The sequence below is a fragment of the Sphaerodactylus townsendi genome, linkage group LG09 (genome assembly GCF_021028975.2).
Source record: "Sphaerodactylus townsendi isolate TG3544 linkage group LG09, MPM_Stown_v2.3, whole genome shotgun sequence".
In the NCBI taxonomy this organism is placed as follows: domain Eukaryota; kingdom Metazoa; phylum Chordata; class Lepidosauria; order Squamata; family Sphaerodactylidae; genus Sphaerodactylus; species Sphaerodactylus townsendi.
Window position 1 is genome coordinate 51,195,054 of NC_059433.1, and position 18,396 is coordinate 51,213,449.

Consider the following 18,396-nt stretch of genomic DNA (forward strand, 5'->3'; position numbering starts at 1 on the left):
TCCTACCTCAGTGTATGGAAATCTGATCTATGTTTATCATGTGATGTTGTTGATTCTTCCTATATTCTTATCTAGAGGATTCCAAAATGGCTGCTTCACCTGGTTTCTCTTATCTAACATGAGAGTGTCAGTGACCATTATTGTTTAATTTTCAGGCACTAGGTTGGAGCCAACTTTTTTACTCGGTCTCAACAGATTCTCCTCCTCTGTACACCAGTTTTCCCACATGACTTTTCTTCATTCAAATCCGGTGTTCTTCCAGCATAGCCTTGGGGGGAGGAGGTCAAAGGGAATTACTTACTCTCTTTTTCACCAACAGAAATGTTCTTTGGATCCACCCCACTGTTTCAAAGACAGAATTAGCATTGTAAGGACCAAAGAGGCTGTCAGATGTGCCAAGACTTGTTTTTTAGCCTGTACAACCCTCACCGGCTACATTGTGGCTATACAGTCATCACTGCAGGGGAAGGGACTGATACTGCTTGTGAATTTTATAGTGCCTCTTCCTTGGTTTAATGTACCATAGGAAATTTAAATCTTTCCAAAAATATGTTATAAACTATCAGGTCATCTGTGTGTCTTTCATAGTTGCACATCTAAAGACACACTCTCTATATAGAGTGGTCATGGAGATATGAATGAGATAAGCAGATGATATAGCTATGCCCGCAGTAGCACTTTTGTACAAATTTGGATAAATACATAATAAGCTTCAGATAAATAGATTCTGCAGGGTTTTGAGTCATCCTCATTTTTGTTTCAATTGCTGCGTCATCACAGAAGTAACACTAATTACACTTTTATCGTCAGTTTTCTGAAACCAACTGCAACCCACCCACCCCCATCCTGGTATCAGCTACAAAAACACCAGCTTGGTGTGAAAATTTATGTACTTGCAAGTCTCTCATTTGGATTACAGCCACTGTAAACTTTTGAGTTAGTATAAATAGTTTGGAGTAAAACTTTTTTAGTTGAGAAGAAAAATGCATTGTTGGTAGATGACAGTAATTTATATCTGCATTATCCAGCTTTAGTTCTTTGGCTTCATCCAAAACTCATACTTTTGCAGCATGCAGTGAAATTTATGAACTGTTAGTGGTTATTTGAAGTGTTTGTGAGGTGTTCATTGTTTAATCATATGTGATTTATGTTTAGGCTTGGAATGTCAATAGAAGAATCTATGAAACTTACATCTACACAGAACAATAATGAAGATGAAGATAAGTCACTCTTTGGATCTTCAGATTTGCCTGGTCCTTCAAAAGAATCAGCTTTTGATGATCATGAAGAGAAAAACAATCAGCTACCACCATTGCCAGGGACAGGTTTCTGTCAGTCCCTTTGCAACATGGAACATGTTCCAGCCAAAGATGTACTAACAGAAGCAGAAGACATTTTGATACCTGAAGAGTCTGTTATTCAAGAGGAGATTGCTGAGGAGGTTGAGACAAGTATTTTTGAGTGTCAAGAGGAAAACCATAAAGCAGAACATGTGAATACTAAACAACCTGATAGTCCAGTGGGCTCAAATGAAGAAACAGAAACTTTATCACTTCCAGAGAACTCTGAATCCTGTGTTGTGATGAATGATGTAGTAGTTGCATTGGCTCATGATGAAGTTAAGGTAGAGGAGAAATTACAGTATTGCCAAGAAGAAATGGCAGTCATGACTGATCAAATGGAAAACAGTTTATCACCTTCACAGTCTGCTTCATCTACAAATTCTCTCAGTAATATGGAAGAAAAGGACACAGAGTCTACAAAAGAGCTAAGTCCTCATGGAAAATACTCCCCTGTCCTCAATGGTTCGTTGTTCACTGGCGGAAGTGTTGCTGTTCATATGGAGCTGCAGAGTGATCCTGAAGAGCAGTCATCTGAGAATGCTTGTATTTCTGAAACTTCATTTTCTTCTGAAAGCCCAGAAGAACCATGTGTTGGTATTGCATCTCCTGGAGGTGATACCCAGTCTACTTCTGAGGAGCCTTGTACTCCAGTATCTCCTGAAACAGCTTGTTCATCTGATGTATCTTGCACTGAAAACACTGAAAATGATAGTCAGCAAAAAACTATGAATGATGATCTGCATACATCTGTAATATCTGAAGTATCGCCAATGCCAGCCTCACCTGTAACATCAGAATCATCTAATATGTCCAATTTGCCTTTGACTTCGGAAGCATCGCCAGTTTCTAATTTACCTTTACCATCAGAAACATCACCAATGTCTGATTTGCCTTTAACATCTGAAACCTCTTCAGTGTCTTCTGTTCTTTTAGCTTCTGAAACATCTCACTCCAGCAGTTTACCGCTACCTTCAGAAACATCTCCACTTTCTAGTTCCCCAGTAAGTGAAAGATTTATTCTGCAGCAAAGAAAATCACCATGTCTGTCTGAAGAATCTCTGTCACCACTGAAAGAAGAGGCTTCTACTATTCCTAATGCTTCTCAAGAGGAGAGTATTGCTTCTCAGCAAAAACAGCTCCATGGTGTACCTGAAACTGTGAAAGCTGCCATACCTGAAGCTTCAACAGTAGAGAAATCTCATAGGAATTTTACTAATCAACCATGTAGACCACATACTGAAATAGAAAAAATCTTTATTTCTTCTGTATCTGAACATTCTTCTTCAGAGGTGATAAAAATTAGAAACCATGGGGCTCAACAAAAAACTGAAAAGAAAAGTACGATCTCTCAACTGGAGTTGTCTGTTCTAACAGAAGTGGCCGGATGCAAAAATACTGAATCTCTTCCATCTAAACTACATGATAAACTATATACCTCATCAGAAAAATTGATGTTCTCAGAAGTGGGCAGAAGTAAGTCTCATAAACTTCAAGGGGCAACCCAGAGTCGGTTTGAAGGTTCCTATTCAAAGTCTTCAGAAGCCACAAAGTCACCTGAAGTAAAAAGTGAAAGTAGAGACCTAGAGATCCCAAAGAGGAAGACCGCTGAACACCACAGTTTTGGGATCTGCAAAGAGAAGCGAGCTAGAATTGAAGATGAGCAATCTCATCGTAATGTATCAACAAATTCATCGGAGAAAGAGCAGCCGCCTAGAGAAGAGCCGAGAGTCCCACCTCTTAAGGTAAAATGATGGGGAGTATATTGACACACAGATATTAATCAGCTGATTCTGGAGTAATTCAAACAAGTACTTCTAGACCAGGAGTCTGCAACCTGCGGCTCTCCAGATGTTCATGGACTACAATTCCCATCAGCCCCTGCCAGCATGGCCAATTGGCCATGCTGCAGTGGCTGATTGGATTTGTAGTCCATGAACATCTGGTGAGCCGCAGGTTGCAGACCCCTGTTCTAGACAGTGAAGGCTTTCTTCTATTAATTCTAGTTAATAGCTGCCAGCTGATAGTACAGGGAGAATAATATTTGTTTCTTTGTAAGGCACCAAAAAGATGATAGCCTTCTTACTATACCATATTTTATATTTTAAAAGGAAGCTGCACATTTTTTTGAGAAATAGAAAGGTAAAACTGGTGGAGAATGCTCTTATAGTACGTTTCCCCACACTATCCTTAGAGATCTATTCATGAAAGCAAGCCAATTGTTGTCACTGCACTATTACAGGATGTTAAAAATTTAACACCCTTTAATTACATAGATGTTGCAACTTTCTAAGCAGCATGATTTTTGGAAAGGGAACCCTCCCCCCCCTTTAATACAGGACAAACTCAGTGGCCATGAATAAGAAGCTAAGTGTACGGCTCACACTCATGCATAAACTCTTCAGCATCATAAAATTTGACTACAGATTTAAAATAAACTCCAGTGATTTTTGGTTGATTCAGAAGTGAGTGATGGAAGGTGGAATTATTCCCACAGGACAGCCCGTTAGTGAACCTGCCAGGAGCTTTTAAATATTTTATATATTGTGTGAACGACACAGTGGGATCATTATGGACAATAGTTGTTAAAGGGTACATAATATTCAGCCTTTTCCCTGTGATAGTTGGTAAAATTTTCCATTCATGCAATGAAATCTGTCATGTGATATTACAAGAATTCATTATGTATAGTTCTTAATTGAGAATCACAATAATTATACGTAATGAATGCTTGTAATATCTCATGAAAGATTTCATTGCTTGAATGGGAAAAATTACCAACTATTCTTAACCGCTATTCTTGCACTGAGAGATAGCTCTTCTGTTGCACCTTTGACGTCCTTCTTATTAACTAGCCGTTCTGCAGATTTGTGTGAGAGGGTAGCCAGTTTACTACCCTGTGCAAAGTTTAGGTGCTGTAAAATCTATAACATATGCATTTTTGTAATTTTGTTTTGTAGCAGTGGTGTAGTGGTTAAGAGCAGGTGTATTCTACTTGGGAGGAATCGGGTTTGATTCCCCGCTTCCACCTGAGCTGTGCAGACTTATCTGGGGAATTCAGATTAACCTGTATACTCCAACACATGCCAGCTGGGTGACCTTGGGCTAGTCACTGTTCTTCTGAGCTCTCTCAGCCCCACCTACCTCACAGGGTGTTTGTTGTGAGCGGGGAAGGGAAAGGAGTTTGTAAGCCCCTTTGAGTCTCCTTGCAGGAGAGAAAGGGAGATGTAAATCCAACTCTTCTTCTTCTTATATGACTTTTTAATGTAAATTGTATCTCTTTTTAATTGTTATATTGGACAATACTTGGATGTCAATAAAGACCTAGGTATGTACTGAGAATCACTTTTTTTTCCTTTTCAGATTCAGCTTTCAAAAATTGGTCCACCTTTTATTATCAAGAGCCAGCCTGTTTCCAAACCAGAACCTAGGGCTTCTCCAAGCACATCAGTTAGTAGTGGGAGGAACACTGGGGCCAGAACACTTGCAGATATCAAAGCAAGAGCCCAGCAAGCCAGAGCACAGAGGGAGGCAGCAGCTGCTGCAGCAGTTGCCGCAGCTGCCAGCATTGTCTCTGGAGGTCTAGGGAGCCCCTGTGAAGGTGGAAAGACAAGAACGTTGGCACACATCAAGGAACAGACAAAGGCCAAATTATTTGCAAAGCACCAAGCGAGAGCCCATTTACTCCAGAGTAATAAAGAAACAAAGTCTCAACCTGCCTCCAAGGAAGGTCCATCAGTCTTAGAGACTTCTGCCTCTTCTGAAACAAAGATTGAAGGTTCTACTGGTGTAATCATAGTTAATCCTAACTGCAGGTCTCCTAGCAACAAGTCGGCTCACCTTCGTGAAACTACCACTTTATTGCAGCAGTCACTTAATACCAGTACTGTGTCAGAAACTAGTACTGACATCTCTGAACACAGTTCTGATGAAAACATACCTATGTCTCATTTGTGTGAGAAAATTCTTTCATCTACCTCTGCAGAAAGTAACAGTGTGTCAGTGCTGTACAATAAAACCTCAGTCCCCATGTCTATGTGTAGTGCTGCTATGTCAGGAGCAATTAAGGAACTTCCTTTTGCAGGTTCTGCTGAAAAGTCCTCTGTTTTAATGTCAATTGAAAGCACAGACACAAAGGCTTGCAATATAAACATGCTGAAATCCATCCAAGGAACTGACACTCCATGCATTGCCATCATGCCAAAATGTGTTGAGAGTCCCACCGTGCCAGCTGCAGTAGATAGTACAGCTCTGTCAAATTCCATGGATGAAAAAAGATTGCCAATAGCAAGCAGCAATGCAAACGTTGTTATTTCCAGTCAGTATACCACTGTGCCAACTTCATCCATTGCAAATAATTTGCCAAATCATTTGGGTGGCAACTCTGTTCTTATTCCTCCAGTGGGATCAGCAAATAGATATTCTGCTGATAAGACAGCTACAACAGGGTGCAGTGACCAAAGTTCTTTGTCAAGCAGCACTTCTGTTAGGGCAGCTTTACACTGCAGTGAGGTACTTCCAGCAGCTGATTCTGGTGGCAGGACTTCCATTTCAATATTTGCTGGTAACGTGATGGCAGCAAGTTCTTATGAGAATTCTGCTAAGATGAGCACTGAGACTGTGGACAGAAATTGTGGAATGAGAAGTCGAATAGACATGTCTGGTAAATCCTCAGTAGGTTATGCACAAGCACCCATGAATAGATCTATTCCTTGTAAAGTCATTGTTGACCACACAACAACAGCAATGAACTCAAATTTGTCCCTGGGTACTTCTGTTGAAAACTCAGAAATCAACACAGATATGCACAGCCGATCTATCAGGACAGAAACCGCCTTACAAAATATAGCATGTCCTCAAGTGTCTGTAATCAGCAGGCCAGAGCTTCTTACCAGTGAAAATCTGGACCACAGTTCTGGCTTTAACACTGTTACGGCAAAGCAAAATGGCAAACATTTGCAAGCATCGTGTAGTAGTCTTCGAGAAGTGCCTCTAGCTCCTCAAGATAAACGCCTTGAGGCTGTTCCTCCCAGCCAAGGTTTTTCTGAACAATTACGAGGTCCTTTGGCTTTCAAAAATGAAACAGATCCTATCTGTGCCAACCTGTATAACAGTAGCAGAATCTGCTGGAATAATGAGGAGGCAATGAATACTGACCAGTCTTTGCATAGCCATCTTAACCCAAATAAGTTTAAGGAATACACCGAGCAAAACTGCTTAAAAAATGTCAAAACAGAGCCTTCAAGTTTTGTGCATGTGAATGAGATGCATTCAAGGAACGTTGTGACCAGCATAGCCTTGCCTATTAAATCAGAAATGAATGAATCTGACAAATGCTTTAGGATGGACACTGAAGATTTTGCAAGACCTGAAATGCCTCTCCAGACAGCAGAAAGAGCCACTAGTGCACAGCCGGCCCAAAGCTCCAAAATAGCAGTTGCAGATTCCATGGAGAACTCTTTGACGTTGTCAGCTGAAACACTGAAAAGAGTTACAAACACTGGCAGTTCTAGCTGTCGTTTGTCATCAGTAGAAGCCAACAATCCTCTGGTGACACAGTTACTACAGGGCAACCTGCCACTGGAGAAAGTGTTGCCACAGCCCAGGTTAGGAGCCAAGCTAGAAATTAACAGGCTTCCCTTGCCCTTGCAAACTACCTCAGTATGTAAATCAGTAACGTCTGAGAGAAATGTGGTTGAAAATCCTTCCAGTTCTCCAAATACAGATGGCAGAAGTTTTACAGCAGCCAGTATAGCTCCACTCCAAATCAGAAAGCGTGAAAACCATCCTAAAAAGAGAATGGCCAGGACAGTAGGGGAGGTGAAATGTGAGCCTGGGAAGCCATCAGTGGAGACAGATGTTAAAGTGGGTCCTTGTGTAATTAGTTCCAGCATGAGCCAGCTTGGGCATGGTCAGCTGTTTAAGCAAGAGTGGCCAAACAAGCATGCCATTCAAAGCAGAATCGCACATAGCCCAGAGATAAAGCAGCAGAAGAGGCCGTTGCCCTCATGCAGCTTCCAACAGAACCTGTTCAATGTGGACAAAAATGGCAGCTTTCCTGCAGAATCCAGTACCTCACACAGGCAGCACTTCTACCAACTACCCATGGCTGCAAGAGGGTCTGTTCCCACGGCAGCTTTGATGCAGACAGCTCTAAAAGCACCGTCTGGCTGCAGTGCCTTTGCTTTTAGTCGGCACTTAGACCAGAAGGGGTTGGGAGAGGTCAACGTTTCCACAGCTCACCAGCTGAGGCTGGGGAGTGTTTTTTCCCCTAACATTCAAATTAAGGAAGGTGATGACATTTCTAGTGCCTCACAGATCCTGCAGAATAAATCATTGGTTCATCCCCCTCCCCCACTACCACCCCCTCCTCCCCCACCCCCTCCTCTCCCCAATGCAGAAGCTTCATCTGATCACAAACAACTGACAGTTACTATGGAAACCACTAAAAGACTTAGTTGGCCTCAGCAGGCAAGCGTCTGTAGCAATATAAAAACTGAACCCATTTCTTTTGAGGAGGGTCTAAGCAGCAGCTGTGAGCTGGGTATTAAACAAACTTCTTACGATCAGAACGAAGTAAAAGAACAGTTGAAAGCCTTTGCATTGAAAAATGCCGACTTCCCATCTTATTTACTGTCTGAGCCCCAGAAGCCTTTCCCCCAATTAACTGCTCAGAAAATACAGACTCAGCAGCAACAGCAGCAGCAACAGCTCTGTGGAAATTATCCTACTATACACTTTGGTAGCACAAGCTTCAAAAGGGCAGCATCTGCAATTGAAAAATCAATTGGAATTTTAGGAAGTAGTTCAAACACAGCCTCAAGCCTCTCTATTCAGAACACTCCAATTCCTGTTCAGAAATTTGCTGACAGCAGCAGTGCAGATGAGCTGGAACTGAAATGTTCTTGTAGGCTGAAAGCCATGATAGTGTGTAAAGGCTGTGGAGCCTTCTGCCATGATGACTGCATAGGCCCTTCAAAATTGTGTGTAGCTTGCTTAGTTGTCCGGTAGAATCTGAGGCAGAGATGCAGTATCCCTTGTTAACAGGGGAGAGTAAACTGGAAGAATGGAGGAACAACTAGGACATTTTAGGCTATTTCGTATTTGGATACAAGATGTTTCTAGGGAAGCTTTGTTTAGATTGCATTATTTCTGCTTGCATGATGCTCCCTGGCATAGAAAAACCCCTTCAAATATGTGCCCGGAAGGTTAACAAATTTTCAAGCTTCCTTGCTGTGTTTAAATGTAAAATTGCATTTTCACTTCGATTTATGCACATCAAGTCCTAGCAAATTTTCCCCTACCATTTTTAACTGATAACCACTATCTTCCTTGATAGAATGACCAGTTTCATTATCTCCGGATTTCTTTGCATGAAACAGTGCAAGAATTTAGGAGAACCTTACCAATGATGAAGAGACTGAGCAGAAAGAATGGTGTTTTGCTATCACTTGTGGACCCTTACGGGTGATGCCATTCAGAAGTTGTAATAATGACTGCCATTCATGATTCATTTATAGACAGCAAGAAGGAATGAAACAGTTTGACAACCTAATATTGGGAGCTTGGCTGTGTTGTAACAGGCTTTTATACTGGAAAAGATTTAAGTCAAGCCTGGTATAGAAGCTTACCTGTGTCAAATTGTAATTTGCATGATTTGAAAAGTTTGGGGGTGGGGAAAGGATAATAACTTCAGCTCTTATAATGTATTAATCCTTTTATCTTTCCCAAACCTTACCTTAACATTTTGTCCTGAATGGTGATACTTATCATATATACACATATGAACCATATTAAGTAAACAGCAAGCATGTTCTTAGCAATTATGTCATTTGATTCAAACACAGTGTAGATCCAAAACAGCAAACAAAAGAAAAAAATCACACATAGTTTACCATTCTTTTAAATATATTTACAGCTTGATACATTTTAAAGTACTTCAGTAATCACCTCTTTGTTTTCAGAGAAGTTCCCCTAAAAGTATTTGTGGGACTGCTAGGAGAGATGAAGAGATTCTAAAGGGATACTGCATCTTTTAATACTCAGTCTTGTATCTAGTAGTGTTTTATGCTGATCGTTTATATTCAGGACATATTTGCCAGCAAAATATTGGCAATGAGCTGTGGCAATTGTGGGATCTTTTTTTACTGATAAGGAAAATGTTGCAAAGGCATAAAATATGGAGTTTGATTAGAGCAGCTACTTGGTTATCTTAAAAATCATTTTTCCTACCAAGGAGAACGCAAAATGCAGAATAAAATCTACTCATATGCTGTCATAATTTAACACCACTGTGAAGTAAACTTGGGAGAAATACATCATTCTTACCTGCACAGTAGAACCTTACAAACCTCATGCCTGCCAATCCATGCAAAAAATTGGTAATTCCTTCCCATCTCTCATGAAAGATTTATAATGGAAAAATGCTGCACAGAAATCTTCTAATATTTTACTACCTGAAACAAATTGTGCAACATTATTTTGGTTCAAAATATTTTGTGTGTGTGTATTTAAAAAGAGCGGGCATATTAACGTAAAAAGGATAATATCAAACTATATGTTGAATTTGCTTATTATTAAAACTGTAACTCATAAACTATTCAGGCATGTATATGCTAATGAGGTTCTACTATTTTGAAAATCATATTTTTTTTCTTGTGGGACCATATTTAACATGAAATCTGCCATTCCATGAAATCTATTTGCTTTATTTTTTTAATGAGGTCAGATACGTAGAGCTCACATTCCTGTAACTATTGGTACTGTGGTTTGACTTTTCTGTTTAGTTTTCATAGTAAGATTGTCTTTACCCTACAGTGTGAAAGAACTAGACAGTTACAATTGCCTCATCAAGACAGATACTGAGAGACAATGGTCTATTGTAGCTTAAAAGCACTCCATTGGAGAGAATTAACTTGCAGGTTTCCAGCACTTTCAGGTATCCTTGAAGATAATTTTTTAAAAATACATTTGAAAAGCATGTTTTTGTAATGTGCAAAATGGATGACTAAAGGCAGCCATTGTTCAACATGCATGTGCTTGCATATTTAGTTGAATTTAAGAGAAACTTAAATTATAATTCTGATGTGAATATATGCAGTGGATAAAACCCCAGTTCCAGTTAAATTCCTGCCTATACTGGAGCCAGGATTATGTCTGATGAAGTCAGGGTATTTTCTTTTTTTTAAATAACCACAGAGACTAATTTATAGCTAGAGTAAAATCTTCTATCTGACCTAAGAACTGGTAGATGGAAAACATCATTTATTAGCTCAAAAAAATTATGGGCACAGTCTAGAGTAAGCTAAGCACTTAAGTCTGCTTATGCATTCTTCCTTGAGAATTAGCCCCACTGAACTGTAATGTACTTCCCAATAAACATGCATATAGTTGGGGAGCAAGTCTCATAGATTTAAATGGAACTTTGACATGTGGCCTTCTCCAGATTATACCACTTGTCTCACCCTGTTCACAGGTTAAACTGAACACCTGTACAATCCCTGTATGGTATACATTTGATTATTCTTTGTATGTAGGCTGAATAATTCTCATGTCACAGTCAATGGCTGCACAGCTGAATGTGTGATACAAAATCCACATTTATCCAGAGACTGGTTCCCGGTTTCATTCATAAAGTGAATGCATGTTGGCTCTTACAAACAAATGTGCTCATGTAAAAGCAGGATGTATGTGTGTTTTCTGTAGCATGTGAACAGGACTCCTGGGTTATGGCTGGTATAACATTTGACAGTTTTAATCATTCTCTCTTAATTATTGGAATGAGGGACAAACGAGAAAGGATGGTAGTTGACTTGTGTGTTTAAATTTGGGCAAGGTGTATCATGTAGAAACTAAGGATTGAGTCTTCTTTTAACAGCAATTGTGATACATCATCCACTTTTGCCATATCCCCCTTTATATCCCCCCCCCTTTTTGGAATTGAAACCTGGCTGAGAAGTACATGGGGAGCTTATCTCTGGGGAGACAGCAGTAGACAGGGCTTAGCAATCTCAGCCTGCTTTCTGTATGGATAGGATTGCAGCTGATCTTGGTTTAAACAATGGTTGATTACGCACAAGGCATCTGCTGTGCAATGGGGGCAAATGTGCGTTGCCACAAGATTTCTTGTATGAATGTATTTCCTCAAGTCCCGCTTTCATTTTTCATTCTCCTTGCTGCAAGCAAGACCACTTCTAGCACAAATTTAATTTTGCTTTACAGCCAGAGCGGATAGATTTGCCAGTGGGCACAAATTTGCCTCCAACCTCTTCCCTCCACCCACAGCCATCCTGCCTAGTCTCACCCTCCACCCCCTTGCACTGCTTTGTATGCTTTCCCTTCATCCTCCTCCTTGTTGTTGACTCCTCCTCACTTTTCTAAGTGCTTATATCAATACATTGATATCAAGCATGTTCACATTCTAGCTCCACTCCACTCCACCTCCCCTGCTCTGCTTCTTAGTCCTCTGCAAGCCCACTGTGTGGAGAAGAGCCCAGAGATAAGCATTCCCTCCATAATTGGCTAATCATTACATTTAGTTTAGTCCTAAGTATGTGATTAAGAAAAGTTCATACAGTTCGCTATGTGTGTGGATGTGTTTGTATGTGAGTGTGTGTGCATGTATTAGGTAATATGGCTGCAGTTGCTTTATTTAGTATAGGAGAGAGTATTCTTTCAAATGGGCATTGAACATAATGGTGCTATGTATCATTCCATGTCTGTCCAAGCATCTCCTTTGTGGAATTCAAACCATGTTTCCTTATGTTACTCCTGGAATTTTAGTTTTCTATTTGGAAACGGCTGAGGGAGGCAGGATTAATTTCTGAGAATTGTCCATGTATAGATGATTACAGGTATTTGTTCAAGATTAACACTGCATTCTTCTTCTCTTATGTTGTTCACATTTCAGTCTTTCTGTTGCTGGATTCAGCCTTGACAGCATAGTTTATGGCACTGGGTTTGATAGGTTTATGCACTAAAAAGGGGGCAAAGCAACTTAAGAGCCCACAGCTTCATTCATGTGTGTTTGGGTATGTCTGCACCGGTACCTTTTGTCACATTTTCCTTTGTCTCTTTTCCTAGTGTTTGTATTTGTGCATGTCACATACATATGTATACACATCCTCCTCTCAGGATTGTGGGCTCTTAAGAAAATAGAACACATGCAGTCATTCATATAGCAAATAATTTTAATGCAGTTTGCAAAAATTTGGAGATTCTGGGGTGTGTTGAGGAGGTTTGGAACAATAGCCTTGGTAAGGGACAGTGTGAGAGAGTTGTCCAAATATCATCTTTATTATAGGAAGTTTGTCCAATTTATTAGGTTTCTAAGATTTGCTGAAAACTGGTGTGACCAGCTATCTTTTGCAAATATTGGCTCATGTGATTGGGTCTATTTGCATGAGCAAGATAACATCCAAGAAGCAGAACTGTGAAAGCTTGCACCTTCACCTTCACAATTATAAAACATTGCAAGATATGGTTCTGGAGACGCAGAAGTGTTCTTCCATGAGTCTACTTCTTAGATGTAGCAGTATGTACTTGAGGCTCCTTAAATAAGCACTTAATTGCAAAGTTATCTTCAATAACAATAATTGCAAAGTTATCTTCAATAACAACACTATGAATAATTCAAGAGTTCAAGCCAATGTGATGTTTGATTTTGATTTTGTGATGTTTGATTTCCCATGCTGTTGGGGGGTGGCACAAAACTTTATTTCCCAGTCATACACAGTTTTTATGCCTATTCATAGTCTGTTGCTGGTTTGGTACCATCTTATTTTTAACTCGAAACCAGCAAGTCGATTTTTAACTTGATTCCAGCCAGTCAGGAATCCTGTAGTGAACGTGCTGGTGCGGTAGTGTCACATTGCCACCCCTCAGATTTGGTTTTTGCTGAAATCAATAAGGACTATCAAAGCCCCCTCTCTCCCCTTCCTTTAAATTGGAGCACAGGAGTAGACAATAAATGCATCCTTGCTGCTCAGACTGATGCTCCCTATCTTCTTGTGCTGCACTTGTAGTTTCATTGATGGTATGGCAATGCAGCAAAAACTTCACTCAGTGCAGTTCTAGTTATGTTTGATGAGCTGGAGCAGAATATCTGAATGTTCATAAGCATTTTGCTCCATCTAATGACATATGTATAACTGAATCAAATTCAGGGACTCTCATCCTGGTTACCTTGGCCACAGGGGTTCAGTTTCTTTTCTCCTCTCACCAAAATGCCCCTAGGTTAACATAAAGAGTTGGATGGAAACACTAATAAAACACCCCCTACACCCATGTTTACATAGTAATATTTAACATGGGAACATTTGTGTTTTCTGCAACAGTTATGTCGGGCTCAAACAGTAGATCTGCATCCTGAAATACCTGTGTAAACAAACTTGGGACTTCCGTCCCAGATGGTATTGCAAGGCATGTAAACACACTAACAATAATATGCTTCTGTCATTTAGGCTGATTGGTGGTAGTTGTTAACACCAACATACTAAAGGAGAATATAACTGTCCTAAATAAATGAATACGCCTAAGGTATTAATCTAATCTGATTTACATGTGATGTATCAGAAAGTAGAATACTAGTAAGGGATACAGGACCCTAGGATAATGTACAGACGTCCTAGTTTCTTTCTCTCAATAACAGATGGGGAAATGAACTGGTGTAGACATCTCCATAATATACCCATCGATCCACAGTGATATATATCTGATTTTTTTAAATATCCAAAATCTTTCCACTTTAGTTTCAGCACTTTCTGAAGGAGAAATTAAAAGGCTCTATTGTGTTCTTCCACTTCTCTGATATTTTGTTAAAAATGTGTGAAATCTGTACATGATATTGGGGTATTTGCTGTGTTCTTGCCATGATTTTTCTAAACAGAAATTCCCGGTACTTTTATTGGAACTATGTGAAGATTTGATGAACTGGGCACTCCCCATTTTGTATTCCATTTATCTGCTATGATGTAGTGCATGAAATTAATTAATTTGGGGGAGAAGGTTGAGCCATAAAGCAAAATGTATTCCTTTGTACTATAGATTTCTTTCTTAAAGTGGTATGTGTTGTCAGAGTGAATGACTGAATTCTGCTTTCAGGACCCTGGAATTTCTTGCTCAGTTTCTAAACTGGTGCATATGGTGCTTTATAATGCAGTTTCTAAAGTGAGATTACCTTATGCTGCAGCCCTTACAAACACACGCACAATTTCGGAGAAGTTGTTATAGCCTCTGGTTTTGCATAGTATGGTGAAGTCCCAGGATAAACACTTGATAAGAGCTCAGAATCACCACCTCACAGGATCATCATAGCAAACACATGTGAGGCCATGCATTAGACACTGAATGGCGGATGCCAGGTGACAGCCACAGCTGTGTACATCAATGGAGACAATGCCAATAATACTGTTCAGTGGATTGTCATGGACCTGTGTAGCTAAATGCTTCTGAATCGAAGGGGGGAGATCCTGTTGTCTTCAGTCATCATGCTTTGTCTTGTAAAACCAACAAAATAGTATTTTTAGTCTAATTTAAAGGAGCTGCTTCTTTTATAGCACATATTTCGCTTTGTACTATATTTGATAGTTAAAAGATAATTTAGCCTGTAGAATACCTTGTTGTATTTGTACTGTTGATGAATGTTACAAAAGTGCTTTACTTTGTTGCCATAATTCTCTTGTACTGCTGTAAAATTATTTTTTCTGCTTTTCAAAAACCTAAATCGATTGACATTTTCGGTACCGGGTTTTGTACATTTTTTTATTTTGTCAGTATTTTTGAATGTTTACATCTCTTTGACACTAGCCATTCAATGCCTTTTTAGGGTAGTACTTCTCCTGCCCAGGATAAGAGCAATGTGAAATCAACCCATATCTGGCTTGCATCAAGAATAGACATTCATGTGGGTTGGGCTGTCCTTGCCATGCATCAATATTTTGCATCCACATGTAGAGAAATAAGATCTCCCTTCAGTCCTCTACCAAAGAAAAAAATTATTCCCATAGGACAAGTTCTTAAAATTCTCAGAAGGGGGAACTGTTGATTTCATTGGCATTGCTACGGTTTATTGTTATGCTTGCTTTATTTCCTGACGAAATGTGACTGAGTGAAAAAAAGGGGTTTAAACTATTTTTTTTTAAGACAGTGTTTGGTTTAGAATTCAGGGATCATGCTTTCATCAATGGTGCTGTTTGTCTTTTTTTTTTTAGAAAACCATGTGTTGCATACAAACTTTACTGATCAAACAACTATAAACTAAGATTTGTTCTGTCTACATGTTTGCTCTCTATCCTCCCTGGCCCTTGAAAATAACAATTTGGGCTTCAATATTAAAATATTCTGAAGAAAATAAAACTAAAAATACATGTTTGTTTCCCCCTTCTCTTTTGTAGTGTATTATATGAAAATAAGCTAAGTTTGTTGGACTTTGCTGCTGAACCAGGAGAATGAGAACGTTCTATGTGATAAGATTTAGGGGTGTATATGGTACACAGATCACTTTTTCTACCTGTTCTCAAAAGTGACCCCAGATTGGCTCATTCTGTAAAATATTGACACAATCTTAGAATTTCAGACAAATAGAGACTAAGCTTGGCTACAAAACATACTACCACACTGAAACATCTGCCCCATTCCTGTAAATATGAGAGAGCTAGCTTAGTATAAGGGTTGAGAATGAGCTATGATCTGGAAGGGGTCCAGATATCACCTCTATCACAAATTCATCAAGTGGCCTTTGGCAAGATGCTGTTTCTCAGTCTGTCTCACCACCTGCTGAAGTATGGAAATAATGATACTCGCTTACTTTTACATAGCTGTTGTGAGGGTTACATGAAAATAAAGTGTGTGAAAAGCTTTGATTAGAGAAAGGGTTTTGCCTTCTAATAAAAAAGACTGTCTTCAAGTTGGTTAGCATGATTTTTTTGCCAGTGAAGTTACACATATCCTATTATTGGCAGGTGGCCAAGTTCATTCTGCCCTCCTTTCTGTCAGTAGTAATCCTATTTCACAATACTCCATAAAGTTAATATACAGTATTTACCAGATGACTGTGATTAAGGCTGGTGCCTAATGATTGCAACTGTGAACCTCTAACTTACCTCAGTGCAATCCTGTCATACATGCCTTGTACTTCCTCACCAAAACGTAGCAATCGTGGTTGTTGCCCCCTTCACAAACATTCATTTCTCATATGGCATAGTAGTTCAGTAAGTTTAGATCATAAGCTGAAAGTAGAGAATGTTAAGAAATGTCTTACAATGGATGACTTGAAGCTTAAAAGTTTTGCACGTTTACTTTCAGTATTTCACAAGCTCTGTAAACACACTTAGAGCAGCAGTGGCATAGTGGTTAAGAGCAGGTGCACTCTAATCTGGAGAACCAAATTTGATTCCCCGCTCTGCCGCTTGAGCTGTGGAGGCTTATCTGGTGAATCAGATTAGTTTGTGCACTCCAATACATGCCAGCTGGGTGACCTTGGGCTGGTTACAGTTCTTCAGAACTCTCTCAGCCCCTCCCCCCTCCACCTCACAAGAGTATTTATTGTGGGACGAAAGGGAAAGGAGATTGTAAGCCCCTCTGAGTCTCCTTAAAGGAGAGAAAGGGGATATAAATCCAAACTATTATTATTATTATCATTATCATGTTTATTATTATTTGAATCAAGGGCAATTATAAAGCAACAAATAGGGATCCATGAGAAACTCCTGGGGAAATTCTTTCATTGCATATTCTACCTACTCTTGTCTCCATTTCCAGCAGAGCAAGAAAAATCCTGTCAGGGGAAAGCAGGTGCTGAACACTGGTGGCGTTTAAGCAGGGACAGAGCCTTGAGCCATCTGGTTGGCAAACCAAGCCAAACTGCCAGCACCCAGAGCTCACCATGTGCTTTCCACTCACCATCCTCCCATCGTGGAGACTGCAGCTACTCTATGCAGTTACTGTTCCCCCTGTCCCACATTCCATACCAACAACCTGACTCCAGCAGTTCCACTTCACTGGCTCAAGCTGGCAACTGATGGAGCAGCAGGGATTGAGGAGAAAGTGACAGGACTCATTTCCTGCTCGATTACTTGGCTAAACTGAGAAGGAGAAACTTCTCAGGTAGTGACTAAAATGGATAGGTGAATTCTCCATTTGCTTATCCATTATCTCCTGATCCTCCTGCTGTGAGAAAAAGTTAGGGAATGGGAGGAATAGCACAGGATATAAGCAATCCTATTTCCTGTAAAATAAAATGTTAGCACTTTCTATGTTTCTAATAATTAGTGTAACAAACAGTGAATATATACTGTTTTAAGCCAGTTGACTCCAATGGACTTAGAAGGTGTAACTGTTTAGCATTGGGCAAGGAGATTGTAAGCCCCTTTGATTCTCCTGTAGGAGAGAAAGAGAGGATATAAATCCAAACTCCTCTTCTTCAAACTCTTCATTGCACTGTGAATGTCCTTTGTGATGTACTGCCCAGCATTAATGCAATTGCATGTGAAAAATTATTTGATAACAGTAGCAACAATTTATGCTACACTGGCAAGGGATACCAGAGTGTTTATCATACCTTGAGACAGAACTAGTTCTGGATCATAAAAACTTATCAGAGATTCTGTTGTTAAATTTCATATAGTATATCAGCTTTACTTTGTAGTATATCTACTGGAATCTACTATACAGCACTAATAATAGCATGAGTTCTGTCTCAAAATACATTAAGTTAAATTATTTTATGCCTTGTACGAATGTTAATCAATTGAATCTTGGCATTCTTATTTCTGCAGTGAAATAACCAATCAATATGGGCTGATGTTATTGATTATGTTAACAGTGTCTAGTACACAGAGCATCTGCAGACAACGAATATCTTCAGTGTGGAAAGAATGGGCCCAATGGAACCCCAGTGCAGGTCCTAGCAAAGTATATCCACATGGGATTTCACAGGATTTTAATTTATATCGAAAGCAAAAATAAGAATGTCCCCATTGCTTCAGGTTGTATAAAAGGTTTAAGATGGATCTGTTCAGAATGTGATAAGATTTATTTTTTACAAAACATGAGTGAA

At 39.6% G+C, this 18,396-nt stretch overlaps 1 protein-coding gene across 5 annotated transcripts in view; it reads left to right on the forward strand.

The window, feature by feature from the left end:
• Positions 1–15,706, forward strand: part of ASXL3 (ASXL transcriptional regulator 3) — a 124,640-nt gene extending 108,934 nt beyond the window's left edge. For all 5 annotated transcript variants that reach the window (XM_048507519.1, XM_048507517.1, XM_048507518.1 and 2 more), the window contains 2 exons: positions 1,156–3,085; positions 4,704–15,706. In XM_048507519.1, the coding sequence (XP_048363476.1) occupies positions 1,156–3,085; positions 4,704–8,351 (5,578 nt within the window). In that variant the 3' untranslated portion in view covers positions 8,352–15,706. The remainder of the gene's footprint in view (positions 1–1,155; positions 3,086–4,703) is intronic.
• Positions 15,707–18,396: the final 2,690 nt, after the last annotated feature.